Here is a 17,307-nt window from a genome sequence, read left to right on the forward strand (position 1 = left end):
CATATATTAGTTCATAGCATCTCTGGATTTACAATTTAATACATATGCTTGAAGCATGTGTAGTCTAAGTACTGAGATGCTGTTAATTTTTTTGGATAGTGATATGTTGATAGATGCTCGATTCTTAAGTAAACTGTGGGAGTGAATGATTTGACTCCTATGTTTGCCTTAAAATCCATTAAGAGTAAAGTCGCATTTTTAACACCCTCTGTATCTATAGAAATCTCTGTCAAATTTACTGCTAAGAACCTTCATAAGAAGGTCTTTGAGAAACTCTCTCTAGAGAAAATCCTGTTGATTTAAATCAAGGGCTTTTGAAAGGCGACTTGTCCCTATCAGTTTGGGCGTTTGTTTGTTTACAGCCTAGAAAAGGTAGCCAGAGATGAACAAATGAGCCCTTCAAAAGCCTTTCTGTGGAAAACGTCTTGTTTTAACATCCCTGGAAACACAGTACCAGGTTAAGACTCTGAAGCATTGGTCTTTCTTTAGCCGAAGCATCTATTAATATAGCTGCTTCTTGTAATAAAGAGGGAGGTCTGGAGGGCTCGGAGCGGAGTGACGGAGAGGGAGGGGATTTAGGACTAACAGGTGGTCCTGAGACGTGCTGGCTGACGCTGAGCTCAGAGCGAGCGCACTCTGTGTGGGTATTCATGGGCTTTCCTCTCTCCGTCTGGATACGTGTGTCTGTCGTTCCTGGTGTAGCTGTGGAGCCCTTTCAGCTATGGCAATAAGAAATGACTTGAGGAAAACCATCAGGAGGATAGCACGCTTTTTTTACTGGTTTCCTAAATCGTTGAGCAGTTCAAGGAGGAGAACAGTAAAACTTCTCTGGAAGTCTGCTGGTAAGTCTGCTGCTATGTTTCTTAAGACATTTTTTCCTGCTAAAAAGAAATTCAAAGGGAAAAATAATTCATTTCCGTTCAGCTGGTTAATTTTTCCAGGCCAGCATTTTTCCATTCTCTGAGGCTCATTAGGCAAAACTAAAAATATTTTGGAAATGCAATAGAAGGTTCATTAGGCTTGCTCAGATGAAGAATTCTCTGGCAGCTGTATCATTTATGCATATTAATATTCATGTCAGTGATATTTGATGTCTTGTTTTTGTAGACCTTGTTTCTCCCTTAGGTGTGTATCTAGGAGCTCTAATATGACTCAAATACCTGCCAGAAAATTATTTGGAATTGCCTTAATCTGTTAATTGATCTAGAAGGCTGTGTGAAGCCAGAATTGACTGAAGACCCTAACTCATTGTACCAGCGTTCACACAAAGCAATGAGCAGCTTAGAGAGGGCTTGTGTTCAGCAGTGATGCACTGTCCTTCATTTCCATGTTATCAGCTGAAATGCAGTACCACTCAGCTCACCAGTTAGTAAAAGGCATCGCTCCTAACGACAACTCAGTGCTTTGATCCTTGTCCAGTCCTGGCACAGAAGCATTTGCATCTCTCAGATTAACATTCTCATAACCACCATGAAAGCCCAAAGGCTGTTGTTGTGTCCCTCTAGAGTCGTCTGTTAAAGCTGGGGCTGAGGTATATTCTCGGGGCGGGGGGGGGCGTGGAGGAACACACACTGCTATAGCTTAGGAAGCTGAGTTCATTCTGTTCTTCTGAAAGGACTAATTATACAAGACCAGTTTTCTTTTGACGAGGACTGTTTTGACTGAAGTGGTGAACTTGTCAATTCTGCAAGTATTACAACATTAATACCAAATTTCCATTTGGATGGGATGGCATTTGGGTCAGTTCTGCAGCTGAGCAATTTAGTGTTGTACTTCAAATAACAGATTTGTGACTCTGAGAGGGGAAGGCCAAGTTGGACCATCTGAAATCTGTCACAGAAATGTTTTTGGGCCACATGTCTAAATGACATGTGACTTCTTCCCGTGTGAAGGAGTCCACAAGTTTCAAACATCCAGAAGGAAATCCCAGCTCACTGAAGTCTGTGGCAAAACTTTCCTTGACTAAAACTAGAGCTTTAATTAACCTCTGTTTGAATATTAGTAATCTCAAGTCCTCCTAATACATCAGATCATTCCTGCATCTCTTTTGTTACTATAAAAGTGTAAGTGGCTAAAAAGTATCAATAAATGTTATTGAGAGCTTTAATTGCTCTCTGAGTTAGGTACACACATGTGAAATTGTTTACATGCCAGTTATCTTTTCCCTCAGTACTACAAAAGAATCATTACATCCATGACTTGTAACAAGAAACAATGTGAACTTTAAGTGCTTTAAAGATAATACTTTTTGCCGGTTTTTTTCTCCCATCTCCCTCTACATCTAGTGGTTTGAATAAGATTGGCCTTTCTACCCTCATTTTAGTGTATGTATTAGCATCTCTTTTGAACTGAATCTGTGAATAGTGTCAGAAGTGCCCTACATGTCCTTTTCTACCTGTGCAATGAGATGATTATCACAAAATTGTGGTTTCGGTGGAAATGTGACATTTTAGCACAAGGTTGCATCCAAGCAGAAAAAAGCTCAGTGTGAAAATTCAACTCAAACTTCTCATAACTTTACAGAAGCCAGTCTCAGCGAGTATGTCTGTAATAAAACGGAAGCTGAAGCCCTGGTGCTCCTCTCACAGGGGAGGGGATACAGCTCCTGTTTGCACGGACAATTCCTGTTTAGTCTTTACAAAGACAGCAAGTGGTATGAAACCGTAGCTACACTGAAGTCCATGAACATTTCTGCCTTTTTCTTGAGTGGCCAGCATTTTGCCTGGGTTCTTGAGGAATTACCACATTACTCACATGCTTCCTTAACTCCAAAACACCACATTTTTGTAACTTTCAACCAAGTTGCTCTTCTGTCCTTCCGAGAGAGTTCTCCAACACGTAAGTCTAGTCTGAGCAGTACTGACCAGCTAGTTACCTTGGTACAACAAAGAGATTTACCCTCACCTCCAGCATACTAGAGTTTTCAACTTCTTTATCTCTGCCTCTGTCTTTCTGCCAGTTTTTGCTCCTGTGTTGGCACTAACACAGTTTTCTGGTTGGGTCAGCCAGGATGAGCCAGCAGAACAGTTCTGCATTACTAGGCTTGTTCCACAGACTAATAACCCAGCTGATAATTAAAGCTTTCAATAATACTTACTGATAGTTTTTAGCCATTTATGCTGTAACAAATAAATTAATGTTTTAACAACAACAAAGCTGAAACTTTCATTATGTGGATGTGTTAGGAAGAGTAGAGATTACATTCTCTAATATGCTTTGTCATAGGTTTTATGATATCATACATCATTTGAACCAAGAGATGGGCACTGTGCCTGTGCACAGTACCCTCAGACTTGTTGCTTTCATTCTGCTTCTGTCACTCCGTGTCTCAGGATGCCTTGTCCTCTCTGCCTGACCCAGAAACAAAATCTGCCGAAGCACAAAATTAGTTTTTAAGTATGACAATGAATTTAGTACTGTTGTAGGTCACTGTGTTCAGAAAGTTGCATCTGATGCAATTTTAGAAAGAGCTATCAAAGCATAATTAGGTTGCTCTTCCTAAAAATCCTGAGTTTTCCAGCCTGTCCTTGGATGGTTACTTCGGGATTGTTGGCCACGGACTATTGCCTACAGCTAACATGCTCCTTTCTAAGCTCTAAAAGAAGAAAGAAAATTCTGGGGTGCTCTTTAGTAACTGGTTTTGATTAAATTACTTACTGAAGAACTAAAATAATGTCTTAGATGTGGTTCTGAATATACTCAATGTAGCTGATAATATTTTAAGTGCCTCTAGTTTAATCATGGGTATATAACATTTTATAAGAGGCTTAAACTGAGGGATGTAGTATTTGTAGCCTTTATTTCTTTGAAATGTGTTTGAATTTTTTCCTACAACATCTTCATAGAACTTGTGTTGACACATCATGTGACTAGAAGTCTTATCATGATAAAGTACATAACCAGAAGTCAGGGAGGGGTACTGAAATACAAAGGAATTAGAAAAAATTATCATAGAGGGCCATGATAAGACTATAGAAAGCAATGATCAAAAAAATCAAAATAGACAAGTAGCTACTGTTTTCTCTGTCTTAGAGCAGAGGAATAGGTGAGGGGTGACAAATGTAAAGCAGATAAAAGGAAATTTTTTTTAAATTATTTTTTATTCGGCATGTAATTAAATTGTGGAGCTCATTACCAGAGGATGCTGCTGAGGTCAGGAATGTAACAAGATTTAAAGAGGGTCTGGAAGAATAAGAATATTCAATATTATGACAATTGAAGCTACAAGAAAAGCTTTGAAAGAGACATAAATCTGCTTCCTTCAGGGTTTAAGCTAATTTTTAACAATTAGGGATTAGTTTGAGATAATTTTGTGGCTCAGATCCCACAACTGTTATTGTTTCTTGCAGTTTCTTCCGAAGTAACTAGTGCTTACCCCTGGCAGAGATGACCTTATGATCTGCATTGATTTAAACCTTTATGACATTTTTCAGTCTTATACAGGAGAAAAACATATTTTAGACCTGTTCAGAAAAGCATCCCATAATACCCTGTGGAAAACATGGAAAGCACAATGCTTGCTGTCATTTTTTTTACTTTGACAAAACTGCCCCGGTGGCAAACCCTGCTTACTTTGAAGCCATTATAATAAATAAATAAATACAGCAAATTAAGTCATTCTGAGGTGGGAGATTTTGTGTCGTCGTGTTTCTTGCCAAATCCTCCTGGCTCGTGAAGAGCTTTATTCTCAGTTCTCGGCTGGGGAAGGTTCTCATCAGTTTGAGCTACTGTCCTGCTAGGTATGTTGGAAGGCTCTTTCAGAGCCTATCATTCTCATAATTTCAGAGAATTTATTGACAAAATCTTAAACTAACTGTATTTCGCACAGCCTGAAGTTGATTTTTACCCTCCACTGTTGTTTGGGTTTCTTTGCGACTTTTCTGCTCTAGCGTGTAACCCCTTTATTCCTTCTCTAATATTAAAGTTAGTACAGTATTTTTATTGATTTTGAAAGATTTTTGATCAGAATGGTCAAGCGTCCACTATAAAATCACGTTTATGTAAGAATATATGTTATGCAAAATAAATGGAAACCTGTACAGAGGTATGGTGATATCTCTTAAACTTGCTACCACCTAAAAGAATTCACATATAAAGGTTTAACTGATGAGACAAAGAGAAAAGCCAACCTTTGAACTCTCTCTCCAAAATATATCCAGCTGACAAAATAAATCTATTACACATATGGGAAGGAAGAACATAATTTTAGCGTGATATGTCAATTAAGAATGGCTTAGTTTAAAATATTTGTGAATTCATTTCTTATTTTCATATTTGGCCAGGTAACATATGATGGCTTATGCTGTAAGCACCTGTGTCCTTACGTGACCTCTTTAATCGGGTTATTCTGGGAATAGTTTGGGTATGTAGAGGTAGCATACCTAGCATTTGTGAGACTACGTAGCTGGGAAATTAATGAACAGATAATGTCACTGTATTTCTTGTCAAACCCAGTTGGTGAAAACCACTGCCTCCCCTGTTCCCTCAGGCCAGTGGCGTGTCACACCTCTACGGTCCCTATAGTCAGGTCCATGTCTCCTGTGCGGGTACCTGCAACTGTCCAGTGAGCACCTATAGGTCTCCTGTGTTTTTAGCAAAAAAATGTTCACCTGGCTGTCCCCGCAGATCACTGAGGCCTCAGTTCTCTTCTGAGGATCAGCTGCACTATGCACAGGAGCAATGCTCTGTGGTGTGATGGATATGTCAGGCCAAGCGAGGGCTTGCAGAGCTTGCAGAGGGGTACTCGGAAGGAGAGTGTCCATCTCTGGGAATGATAGAGAGAGTTTTGGCCCAACACAGATGATAAATGGAGTGTAGGGGCATTTGGGAACTGTGGCTCTGAAGGATTCAAGCTCACGTGGGTGGATGAGATAGGTGCCTCCAAGGGAATATCATTTGAAGGATTAATTGTGTTTGGGAGAGGAAGCAGAAGGACACTGTCTCAGTGGAAGCCAGATTGGATGTAAATCAGTTATATTTAAACCTAACGTGGCAGCAGACAAGGTGAGCTTACAACTGCAGGTGGCTGTTCTGGAGCATGGATCCAGCAACCCAAGGTCGCATCTTGCTGGGACCTTCTGGGGTGGGTAACCAAGGCTTCTGATCCAACTTTTTCAGACTGCTGTATCTGTTTACTTCCTGGACGTCTAGTTCATGGCTATGATTTATATAGTGCTGGAGATGGGTAGGATACTGCAGCAGATTGGAAGCAGGTAGGAGGTGATGGCCTTTTACCATCCGACCATACATACAGGTTTTCTGCCTGCGTTAGAACTGGGTGCAGTCCTTTCAGTTCATATTTGTTCATCTACTTCAGACATTTCAGCCCATTTGATGTGAATGTTCTTAATCATCATTTAATAGCCTGTGTCCAATGTTTATTTGAGAATACATAGATTATTAATGGAAGTGTGCCATTTAAAGATCCTTTGTGTTGTGAAAGCATGATTTTTATCTCTAGTCTCCTTTTCAAAAACATCTCTATATGTGCTTTTCCTATCTCTTTTCATTTTAAGTATATATTTAATTTTTCTTGTATGATTTGCTTAAAAGCACACTTACCTAGTTCTAGAGGAAGCTGTGCCGGCATCTGTAATAAAAAAGCATTTATTACCAAAATGAAAAAGAAGATGGGTGCGGGATGTCAGTGTTAACAGGTCATCAGGATAGTTTAAAGTTAATTGTAGAAAGCTGTAGAAGAAACACATCATACTGAGTGACTGGGCAGTAAAACATAATTCAGTTGTTAATAAATACGAACTAAACCATATGGGGAAAACGCTGACTGCACATATAGAGCAGTGGCTTCTAATTTAGCTTTTATCATTTGCAAAAGAGAATTAATCACGTGGATAGTTCTCTGAAGAGACTCTTCCCAATGTTCAAGGTTAGAGGGAACTGAATATATGGAAGTATTAGGAAAGAAATAAAGTGAAAACCCAGAAAACCGCGCTGTGCCCACACGTCATATGAAGCAGTTCGGTCACCCCACCCTCTTAAAAAGGGTACAGTAGTATTTGAAGATACAAGAGAAGACTTTGTATTATCAAAGAGATTAGTAAACTCTTACAGACCAGGGCTTTTCCGCTTGGTAAGAGGCAGCTGCAAGAGAATATGCTTCTGTACTAATAGGAGCAGTGTGGAGAATTGAAAACAGCATAGTTATTTACCATTTCTCATAGCGTAACAGTCAGGGCCATGCCATGAAATGGCCAAACGAGGCTTAAAACAAAATACTTTCACGTGCACACGCATGCACATAATTCAATTGTGGAACTGACTGACACAGGATGTTTAGGAGACTAGGAACATAAATGTATTTGAGAAGGGATTAGATAAATTCATGAAGGAAAGAGACATCAAGGGGTATTAAATAAAAAGATGCAGATAGAGCCTCTGGCTCATTTGTTTTAAGTTGCAGAGTAGAAAGGCATAAGGGGGAAATATCACTCAAAATTCCCTTTTTTTTCCCTCATGCGTGTTCCCTAAGCATCTGCTGGCAGGCTCTTCCCAAGACAGGCTACTGGCCTAGATAGATCTTTGGTCTAACCCAGTCCATCTGTTACTGTGTTTTTCAAGTGCAATACTGGTAAAGGCTAGGGAATATGTAAACCTCTCTCACTGTTGTTGATTTCTGTGTAATTCTCCATGCACTAAATAACTGTTTAGTTTTTCCCTTATTTGTGAGTCTGTATTTTTCCAAGGGAGATGCATTCTGTTGGTGTTCGGATAATCCATGGTATGTTTTTCTCCATAGTCATTCACAGCTTTTACCAGTCATGTGGCTTTTGCAGATTGCATCGTGTCTTGTTTTATTCCGTTTCTCAGATGATTAGATGAGACAAATGTGGCATCTCACTAAATTCCTTTTTCCTTGGCTCTACCAGTTTTGAATGAGACAAGACAAATCTCTTTGCCTCCTCTGCGTCCCTTCCAAAGAAAAATCCTGATTTGTACCCGGAGAGTTATTAAGATTTTCATAAGCCTGTGATAAATGTAAGAAAAAAACCTTCATCTCATGGGCCCAATCGCTGCTTGGATGAGGATTACGGAAGTGAATGTCCGTAACATATGAGAGATGTCAGTGTCACCAGGAATTGCTAGTACACCCTATGCCTATTGTGGGCTTGTTCTTCTGAAGTACTTCAGATGATTTAATTTTACTTTCTGTTTTTCTGCTGCCACATTTCTTGTTTCCTTTGCCAGTGTCAAGCAATAGTGGTTGGAAGATGCTGTTTCTCTCCACTGCATCCCTTTGCTGCCATGGGAGCTCGTAGGAAGACAAGAGGAAGAAAAGAGGATGACCAACTGTGTGCATTAAACTAAGCACCTCTCCAGTACATCTGCTTCAAGGTCCACTATCAGGGTGGGAATGATGACCTATAACATCTGAAATAAAAGCTGTGGATCGGTCATTTATGAAGAGGAACATTAATAAATTAGTAGTGTGGAATTACCTGTTTTAAAGAGATAATGTAACATTAGAGCCTGATACGTAAACATAGACCGAGCTTGGATGTAGCACGCAAAAGCGTGCTCAAAATTGAGCTGTACTCAGCGTTAGAGATGATCTGGACAAGCACAACTATTTTTGTAGCTTCATTTAATTTGATGGGTTTGATTCAACTTTTTTCTCATCTCACATTTAAACATAACAGACTGCAGGTTTTGTTTGGCAGAAAGTTCAAGTTTTTAAATTTCATGTGATCTGTCAGTTAAAGGTCTGGCTTCTGTCCTGCTAGGATGTAATTGCTGGTTTTATGTCCCCTAATAGAGCGATCATTAATCCTTCGGCAGCAATTCAGAATGAACTCCCAATGTTGTGGCCAGGTAAAGCAGGTCAATCAGGTGTCATAGAATCATAGAATCATAGAATCATTGAGGTTGGAAAAGACCTCTAAGATCATCAAGTCCAACCGTCGACCCAACACCACCACCCACTAAACCATGTCCCTAAGTGTCTTCTGAGCTCTCGGGACCGCTTTTCTATAATCCATCCCCGCTGTGAACTGAAAGTGGTACCTCTTGTCCGCTATTAATTCCAGCAAGAAGAGGGAGTTTATTAACTCAGGTCTGGTCAGGAACTCACAGCTCCTTGGCGGCACAGGTAGCTAGACCTAAACCATACTTTTCTTTCCAGTTCTTACTTTTTGGTCAGGTTTCTTCTAAAGGAAAACCAAAAGAAAGTGCTGATTTGTGAGTTAACTTTATGCTGGCTGTTTTGGGGGTTCAGCAATAGAGGGCACTAGAGTAAAAGCTTGCAAAAAGAAGTATTTTTATTGGTTTTGCATAGAAGAGAGAGCTCACTTTTTTTTTTTTTACATGGAAGGGTTTTTCTCCCCATTTGTTTAGGTTTTTAATGTTGGAAAGAGGCTAGCAGAGCAAGCGGAAGTCCCAAAATACCAGCGTGACACATATTGGAACTGCATAAATACTTTGGACCAATTTTTTACTTTTTAAACAGAAATTCTTCTGTTACTTCCCATCACATTTGCAGTGCAGAATTGTATGCAGCCATGTGCTCCCAAGCCAGGTGTTTACTGAGTGTAAAATTTGATGCCTTTAATTCTGTCAAAGGTGGATTTCAAATGCATTTTCTGAAGCCGCCACAAAAGGAAAACCAGGCGTGAGGAGCTGGTGCACCCACGTCCCTGTCCTCATTCAGGCTCTGTTCCCTCGGAGGCCAGGAATTCAGCAAGCGCTCTGGGCTGCTGCGTTTTGTGGTTTCCATACGAAAACTTAATTTAAGACAACCTGGGCTGCTTTTAAGCGATTGGTAGAATGTACTGGGTCCGGTGGATTAGGTTGGTAGTTAGGGTCCAACTGCCAGTGGGCAGATTTGTCAGAGGAAAGGGGCTGTGGCTCCTATTTTACCATCGTAGCCGCTCTGCTGCCACGTCGCTGCTGCAAGCGTAGCTCAGTGCAACGCCACGGCTCCTCTCCAGCTGCTTGGCCTTATGGAGCAGGTGAGAAAAGGTGGAGAGAAGCAGCTGGCACTGGCTGGGCAGCTGCTGGTGTCCGTCCCTCTGCCCGCTTCCAGCCCGGCTCTGGGGGCCGCCTGTGGCACATCACAGGGCTGTGAGCTGGCCGCTGACCAGGGGCTTGGCCCCGTGCTCTTCCCCCGTGCCGCTCAGCGATTTGTAGAGATACCTAATGACTTCTGCAGTCTTACACAAATAAGCATAAAAGGAAGAATTACTAGTTCTGTGGGAAATCAAATGTAAATAAATTATTGTAAGTTGCTTTCCAGAGCAGGTTGAATCTAGGATTTTGTCTACAGGGCACGTTTTTCTTTTTGTGGCATAACTTCACTGCAGTTTATTAACATCAGAAACAGAATAAGGTTTGTTTTCTGTTCCAGAAATGTAATCCTTTTGCTCTTGAACTGAAGAAGAAATACAGCTGCTTTGTGGTACCTTGTTTTTTTCACTGCCACACGTGGTCAGTAAAGCCTATCACTCTCCAGGTCCATCAGATTTTCGCTGGCATGTTCTCCCATGAGCCTGTATGTGATGGGTGCGTGGTTCGCTGTGTCATCAGTACAAAAGCACTCTCTGAAGTCTGTCATGAAAAGACAGACAAGGTGATACATCAAGATATCTGCCGAGTTTTGTCTCTAATCCCTTGTTTGAAGTTACTGCACAGAGGAATTTGGCCTCCCCACCCCTATCTGGCATGGAGAAGTAGGAGCTGTAGGCTCTGACTGCTGGCTGGAATGAGCAGTTGTCTCTCTGAGGTCTCGTCTCTGGAAAGGTGCTAGCGGGAGCTGAGCATTTAGTCATTCCCTTCGCATTTGCTGTGAAGCATGGTTATGATTTGCTAGCCATTGCATTTATTAACAGATTGAGTCTTACCAGGTCTCACCGTTTTCATGTGTGGAGCTTTGGAAGATGGTAGGAATTGCAGTGCTACAGGGTGTTTACAAAATCTACTAAATCTTAAGGTTATCTTAAGGTTTTTGGCAGAGTGTGACAGTGTCCCTAGAAGGGAACCTCAGAAAACTAGCCAGGTACATGGGGAGTAGAAGCTTGCTTGATTGAAACCCCCCTTTCCTGGTTTCATCATTTCATGTTTGGTCTCAAAGCTCAGGGCAGAAGGAATGTTATCAGCCCGAGGAGCTTGTTTCTCAAGGTGTGCATTGCAATTCAGACCATTTTTTTGGAAGGCTGTACAAGCAGAGTCAGCTTAAAGCTGTAGTCTGGAAGTTAAACTAACTAAAGAATGCTGTAGATGTGTGTATATCAAGAGGACCTAAGGAGGAAGGAGAAATGAGGTATCTCCTCTCCTTCACACGCTGGCATTAGTGTGGTGTTCCTGTGCCCAGTTAACTCCAGGGGAGCCCTTACAGGGAGGAGGCATTTCAGGCTGGGGAAGGAGAGCTCAGCCCTGTACCCCTCAAGTCTACCTCCCAGAAACAGGCAGATCTAAGAGCTCCCAAAAGCATGATAGGCCTGGGTTAGCCTCAGGAGGGGATGTGGCCTGGCTCTCCAGCTAGCTGTGATGCTGAAACAGATAAAGGAGATTGTGAAAAGTAAATATAATCTAAACTTGTATTTTCTTGTCTTGTGCTTTTCTTTTCAAAGTGTTTCCACTATTGCAAATTTATGTTTTAACCCTTACCTTGATTGAATGAAGTAGAAGTTTTCAGCCTTGTTTGCAAACAGATTTTGTGATTATTTCAGGGTGGTCTGGCAAACACTGGGTGTTCTGTTTCTGTGGGAGTGGTGACTATAAACAGGACTGCACACAGAGTGTTATCTACCCAAAAGAGGTGTAGTAGTTTTCAGGAGCATTGGCCTGTTTATAGGCTGGTTGTATAGGATCCCAGGTTTGTGCAAGAGTCTCCTGTGACAAGTCTTAGCTGGAGCCTGTTGGCAAGCACTGGAAGGAGGGAAAAGACCTGAGCCTGTTGTCATGCTGATAAAAATACAAACGAGCTTTACAAATAGATTAAATTGTCTTTAATTATTTAATAGCTCCAGAGTAAATCAATGGGATTTATGTTCCTACGTCACTTAGGGCCAGGTACTCAGAGACATTTAAGCATCTGAGAACCAGGGTAGATGTTAGTAGCTGAAGATGGGCATTAACCCTTCCTCACGCATGGTTTTTACAATCGCTGGCGTGAAGAGTGGACAATCCTCCCTCAGCAGTCAGGGACCTTCTCTGTGGCCACTGCCAACAAGCTTACCTGGCTAACAGTGGTCACTCCAAGATGCTTCATCCATGCAAACTCCTACATCCCAGTTCTTCAACGTGCAGCTAGATGGCAATGTCTCCTTCCACTCTTTGGGGAGGCTGCTGAGCTGCCCTGGTGTGTCAGTCCTGGTGAGCCTGTCTCCCTACCCCCATGCTAAGGATGACCATGTCCACAGAACGCATGTGTCTTGGTGTTTACCAGTTATCTAGCAAACCCTCTAGCACCAACCAGGTTAAGATAAGCTCATACAAAATTAAGTATTTAAAAGCTCTAAAACAGACTACAGGATTGTAGAAATTTATAAAGGTACCAGTGGCAGAAGCTGAAAAAAATCTGGTTTAGGCTGTTTAATCTAAAATGCCTGTAATTCCATCCTGTTTTGCAGTTGGGAAGCTGAATTTATTTATTAACCAACTATTTATTACCTGGTGCATGTGATCAGAGATGTGGTCCATGTGTTCCCAGGCAGCAGGGATGTTAGACAGTCCCAGGCTCATGGAGGTTGCTGATTTTTATACCTCATCTTCTCCTTTGGGCCTCCCTGGAGTTCTTGGTTAGTGATTCACTAAAGAAAGAGTTTTCTCATCTTCTCACCAAAAGGCTGATCGCTCCCTCCTGCTTTGTGAAGTAATGTCCTCTGGATGTGGCAAAGTTAGGTTAGTGCCTGCCTAGGTGATAGATAAACTGTTACCTAAAATCTCTGAATTTTAAACTGGTGAGTAATACAGCTTTTTTTCTTGTGCAGTACCCAAACTCTAGCTTGGTAAGACACTTTGCAGACAAAAACCTAGTGAGCTTTTGGGTTGGGTCCTGGACTGTTCTATTAGAGTTAAAGCACCTGCCTTCTGCTGAGGTCCAAATATATGCAAATACATGATTTTGCACGTCTGTGCCATAGGCACTCTGGTTAATTTTATCTCAGCCACCCTGAGTAGCTCCTAACAGAGCCTGTTACAGGAGTTTATCCTGTTCCCAGGCCAGGTTTCCTGATTCTGAGTGGGGCTGTGGCAGTTACAGATGGGATTGCAAGCCTGGCAGAGATTCAGTTTTATCTGGTGTGTATGTAAATGTTTGGGGTTGCACAATGCTAGGATGCAGGGTTGAAAAAATTAGCAGCCAGAAAGAAATTACAACTGCTAGTATAGAGATCTTTGAAAAATCAGCGTAAACTTATATCAATAATTTTTTGAAACATGGTGGGGTGACTCTCATGACTGGAGTGCTGCAGTGGATGGCTATAAACTCTTCAGAAGGGACAGGCGAGGAAGGAGAGGCGGTGGGGTGGCCCTGTATGTTAGGGAGTGTTTCGATTGTATAGAGCTCAACGATTGTGATGATGATACAGTTGAGTGTTTATGGGTAAGGATTAGGGGGAAGGCCAACGAGGCAGATATCCTGCTGGGAGTCTGTTATAGACCACCCAACCAGGATGAAGGGGCGGATGAAGCGTTCTACAAGCGGCTGGCAGAAGTCTGTCAATCGCTAGCCCTTGTTCTCGTGGGGGACTTCAACTTCCCGGACGTCTGCTGGAAATACAACACGGCAGAGAGGAAGCAGTCTAGGAGATTCCTGAAGCGTGTGGAAGACAACTTCCTGACACAGCTGGCAAGTGAGCCTACCAGGGGAGGTGCCTCGCTCGACCTGCTGTTTACAAACAGAGAAGGACTGGTGGGAGATGTGGTGGTCGGAGGCCGTCTTGGGCTTAGCAACCATGAAATGGTAGAATTCTTGATTCTTGGTGAAGTAAGGAGCGGGGCCAGCAAAACGGCAACCATGGACTTCCGGAGGGTGGACTTTGGCCTGTTCAGGACGCTGGTTGAGAGAGTCCCTTGGGAGACAGTCCTGGAGGGCAAAGGGGTCCAGGAAGGCTGGACGATCTTCAAGAAGGAAGTCTTAAAGGTGCAGGAGCAGGCTGTCCCCATGTGCCATAAGAAGAACGGGCGGGGAAGACGACCGGCCTGGCTGAATGGGGAGCTCTTGCTGGAACTCAGGAAAAAAAGGAGTTTACCACTTGTGGAAGAAGGGGCAGGCAACTCAAGAAGAGTACAGGGATCTCGTTAGGTCATGCAGAGAGGAAATGAGAAAGGCAAAAGCCCAGCTAGAACGCAATCTGGCTGCTGTCGTTAGAGACAACAAAAAAATGTTTTTACAAATATATTAATGACAAGAAGAGAGCCAAGGAGAATCTCCATCCTTTATTGGATGCGGGGGGAACATTGTCACTGAGGATGAGGAAAAGGCTGAGGTACTTAATGCCTTCTTTGCCTCAGTCTTTAACAGGCAGACCAGTTATCCTCAGGGTACTCAGCCCCCTGAGCTGGAAGACAGGGACAGCGAGCAGGATGAACCCCCCATAATCCAAGAGGAAGCAGTTTACGACCTGCTATGCCACCTGGATGCTCACAAGTCTATGGGGCCAGATGGGATCCACCCGAGGGTGCTGAGGGAGCTGGTGGAGGAGCTCACCAAGCCGCTCTCCATCATTTATCAGCAGTCCTGGTTAACGGGGGAGGTCCCGGACGACTGGAGGCTTGCCAATGTGACGCCCATCTACAAGAAGGGCTGGAAGGAGGATCCGGGGAACTACAGGCCTGTCAGCCTGACCTCGGTGCTGGGGAAGATTATGGAGCAGTTCATCTTGAGGGTGCTCACAAGGCATGAGTGGGACAACCAGGGGATCAGGCCCAGCCAGCACGGATTTGTGAGAGGCAGGTCCTGCTTGACCAACCTGATCTCCTTCTATGACCAGGTGACCTGCCTAGTGGATGAGAGAAAGGCTGTGGATGTGGTCTACCTGGACTTCAGTAAGGCCATTGACACCATTTCCCACAGCATTCTCCTAGAGAAGCTGGCGGCTCACGGCTTAGACAGGTGGACTCTGTGCTGGGTAAAAAACTGGCTGGACGGCCGGGCCCAGAGAGTTGTGGTGAATGGAGTTCAATCCAGTTGGCGGCCGGTCACGAGCGGCGTTCCCCAGGGCTCAGTACTGGGGCCGGTCTTGTTCAATATCTTTATCAATGATCTGGATGAGGAGATCGAGTGCACCCTCAGTAAGTTTGCAGACGACACCAAGTTGGGCGGGAGTGTTGATCTGCTGGAGGGTAGGAAGGTTCTGCAGAGGGACCTGGACAGGCTGGATCGATGGGCCGAGGCCAACTGTATGAGATTCAACAAGGCCAAGTGCCGGGTCCTGCACTTCGGCCACAACAACCCCATGCAGCGCTACAGGCTTGGGGAAGAGTGGCTGGAAAGCTGCCTGGCGGAAAAGGACCTGGGGGTGTTGGTCAACAGCCGGCTGAACATGAGCCGGCAGTGTGCCCAGGCGGCCAAGAAGGCCAATGGCATCTTGGCCCGTATCAGAAATAGTGTGGCCAGCAGGAGTAGGGAAGTGATCGTGCCCCTGTACTCGGCCCTGGTGAGGCCGCACCGGCTCGAATCCTGTGTTCAGTTTTGGGCCCCTCACTACAAGAAGGACGTTGAGGTGCTGGAGCGTGTCCAGAGAAGGGCAACGAGGCTGGTGAAGGGTCTGGAGAACAAGTCTTATGAGGAGCGGCTGAGGGAACTGGGGTTGTTTAGCCTGGAGAAAAGGAGGCTGAGGGGAGACCTCATCGCGCTCTACAACTCCCTGAAAGGAGGTTGTAGCGAGGTGGGTGTCGGTCTCTTTTCCCAAGTAACAAGCGATAGGACGAGAGGAAATGGCCTCAAGTTGCGCCAGGGGAGGTTTAGATTGGACATGAGGAAAAATTTCTTTACTGGAAGAGTGGTTAAACATTGGACCAGGCTGCCCAGGGAAGTGGTTGAGTCCCCATCCCTGGAGGTATTTAAAAGATGTGTAGATGAGGCGCTTAGGGACATGGTTTAGTGGGCATGGTGGTGTTGTGTTGACGGTTGGACTCGATGATCTTAGAGGTCTTTTCCAACCTTAATGATTCTATGATTCTATGATTTCTTATGATTCAAAAGCACAAAAACTTCCAGAGGTGCCCTTTTTGGCTTGGTGGGACTGCAGAATGGGAACCAAACTTCAAGTGCCTTCTTAACAATTTCCTGCTCTTCTGAAGAGGAGCCTTGAAATTCTGATTCTCTAGTCAGGATCCAGAGTAATTCTTATTTCTGTTGATCTGAAGTCAGAAAGATATAAGTCAAACAGTAGTCTCAGATACGAATTTGCAGGAATACCATTATTTCCAAATAGTCATTTAAACTTGGAAGTAACTTTTGTGTCATGTAGACAGGTAGCTTCCTCTCCTCATAGAAACCAATTGAACTGAGCATGTTTTAAAGTGCCATGTCTGCATGTGATTTATTTTGTAATATAAAACCTGCTCCTGTACCCAGTACATCCTCTTCCATCAAGGACAATATTGGTACAGTCAATAACTGGTCTTATTTTAGTTTTTCAGTATGACTTTATCTGTTCAAAATTATTCTGTTCACTAAATCAGTATTAAACGTAAAGAGTAGTGTATCATTTGATGACTTTCATGGACCAGTATTAACAAAGCTGCAGTTCTGATCACGGTTTAACTCTTCTTGATAAACCAATCTGTAATTATATTCCTTTGATTTTTAGCTTCAATTTTAGGGTTTTGTCACAAATAACATTTTATAGACTATTACTAAATTAGTAAAATGTGTGACTATATTAGATGTAGTGATAGACGAACGTTTGAGAGGCTTTTGTTTGTTTTTTACTAATTGAAGATTGTAATCCAAATTGTATTTGCCAGCTGTGTGAAAGCAAAAGATGAGGATTTTAGCACAGCTGAAGAAAAAACGCATTTATACAATGAAGCCTGTCCTGTCAGCTGGCCTTCTTCCACTTTTATTTGCTTCTTTTTCATTCTTGTTCAAAGCCACATGGATTTCTATGCTCTTTCTTCTACTTTACAAGTCTACCATCCTTTTGATACTAAGGTGCTACAAATATTAATAATCTTTTAAGTTTGGTGTAGTACTTCTCTAAGAGTGAACATCACTTACATTTCTGAAAAGCAGTATATCAGATATTCTGTTCTTTGTTATTATTCTGCAAGCAAAGGACGAATAGGGATACTTTACCTATTGTGGCTTATCCAGGGCAGTTCATGTCTTTGCATGAGGAAGAA

The 17,307-nt window shown here is 43.0% G+C and overlaps 1 protein-coding gene across 1 annotated transcript in view; it reads left to right on the plus strand.

Moving 5' to 3' along the window:
* The first annotated feature begins 721 nt into the window (after positions 1–721).
* The window catches only part of RASSF3 (Ras association domain family member 3), a 101,712-nt gene continuing 85,126 nt past the window's right edge, over positions 722–17,307 (plus strand). Inside the window, exon 1 of the mRNA XM_076332232.1 lies at positions 722–842. Within this exon, the coding sequence (XP_076188347.1) occupies positions 722–842 (121 nt within the window). The remainder of the gene's footprint in view (positions 843–17,307) is intronic.

Source organism: Aptenodytes patagonicus, chromosome 1 (assembly GCF_965638725.1).
Source record: "Aptenodytes patagonicus chromosome 1, bAptPat1.pri.cur, whole genome shotgun sequence".
Classification (NCBI taxonomy): Eukaryota; Metazoa; Chordata; class Aves; order Sphenisciformes; family Spheniscidae; genus Aptenodytes; species Aptenodytes patagonicus.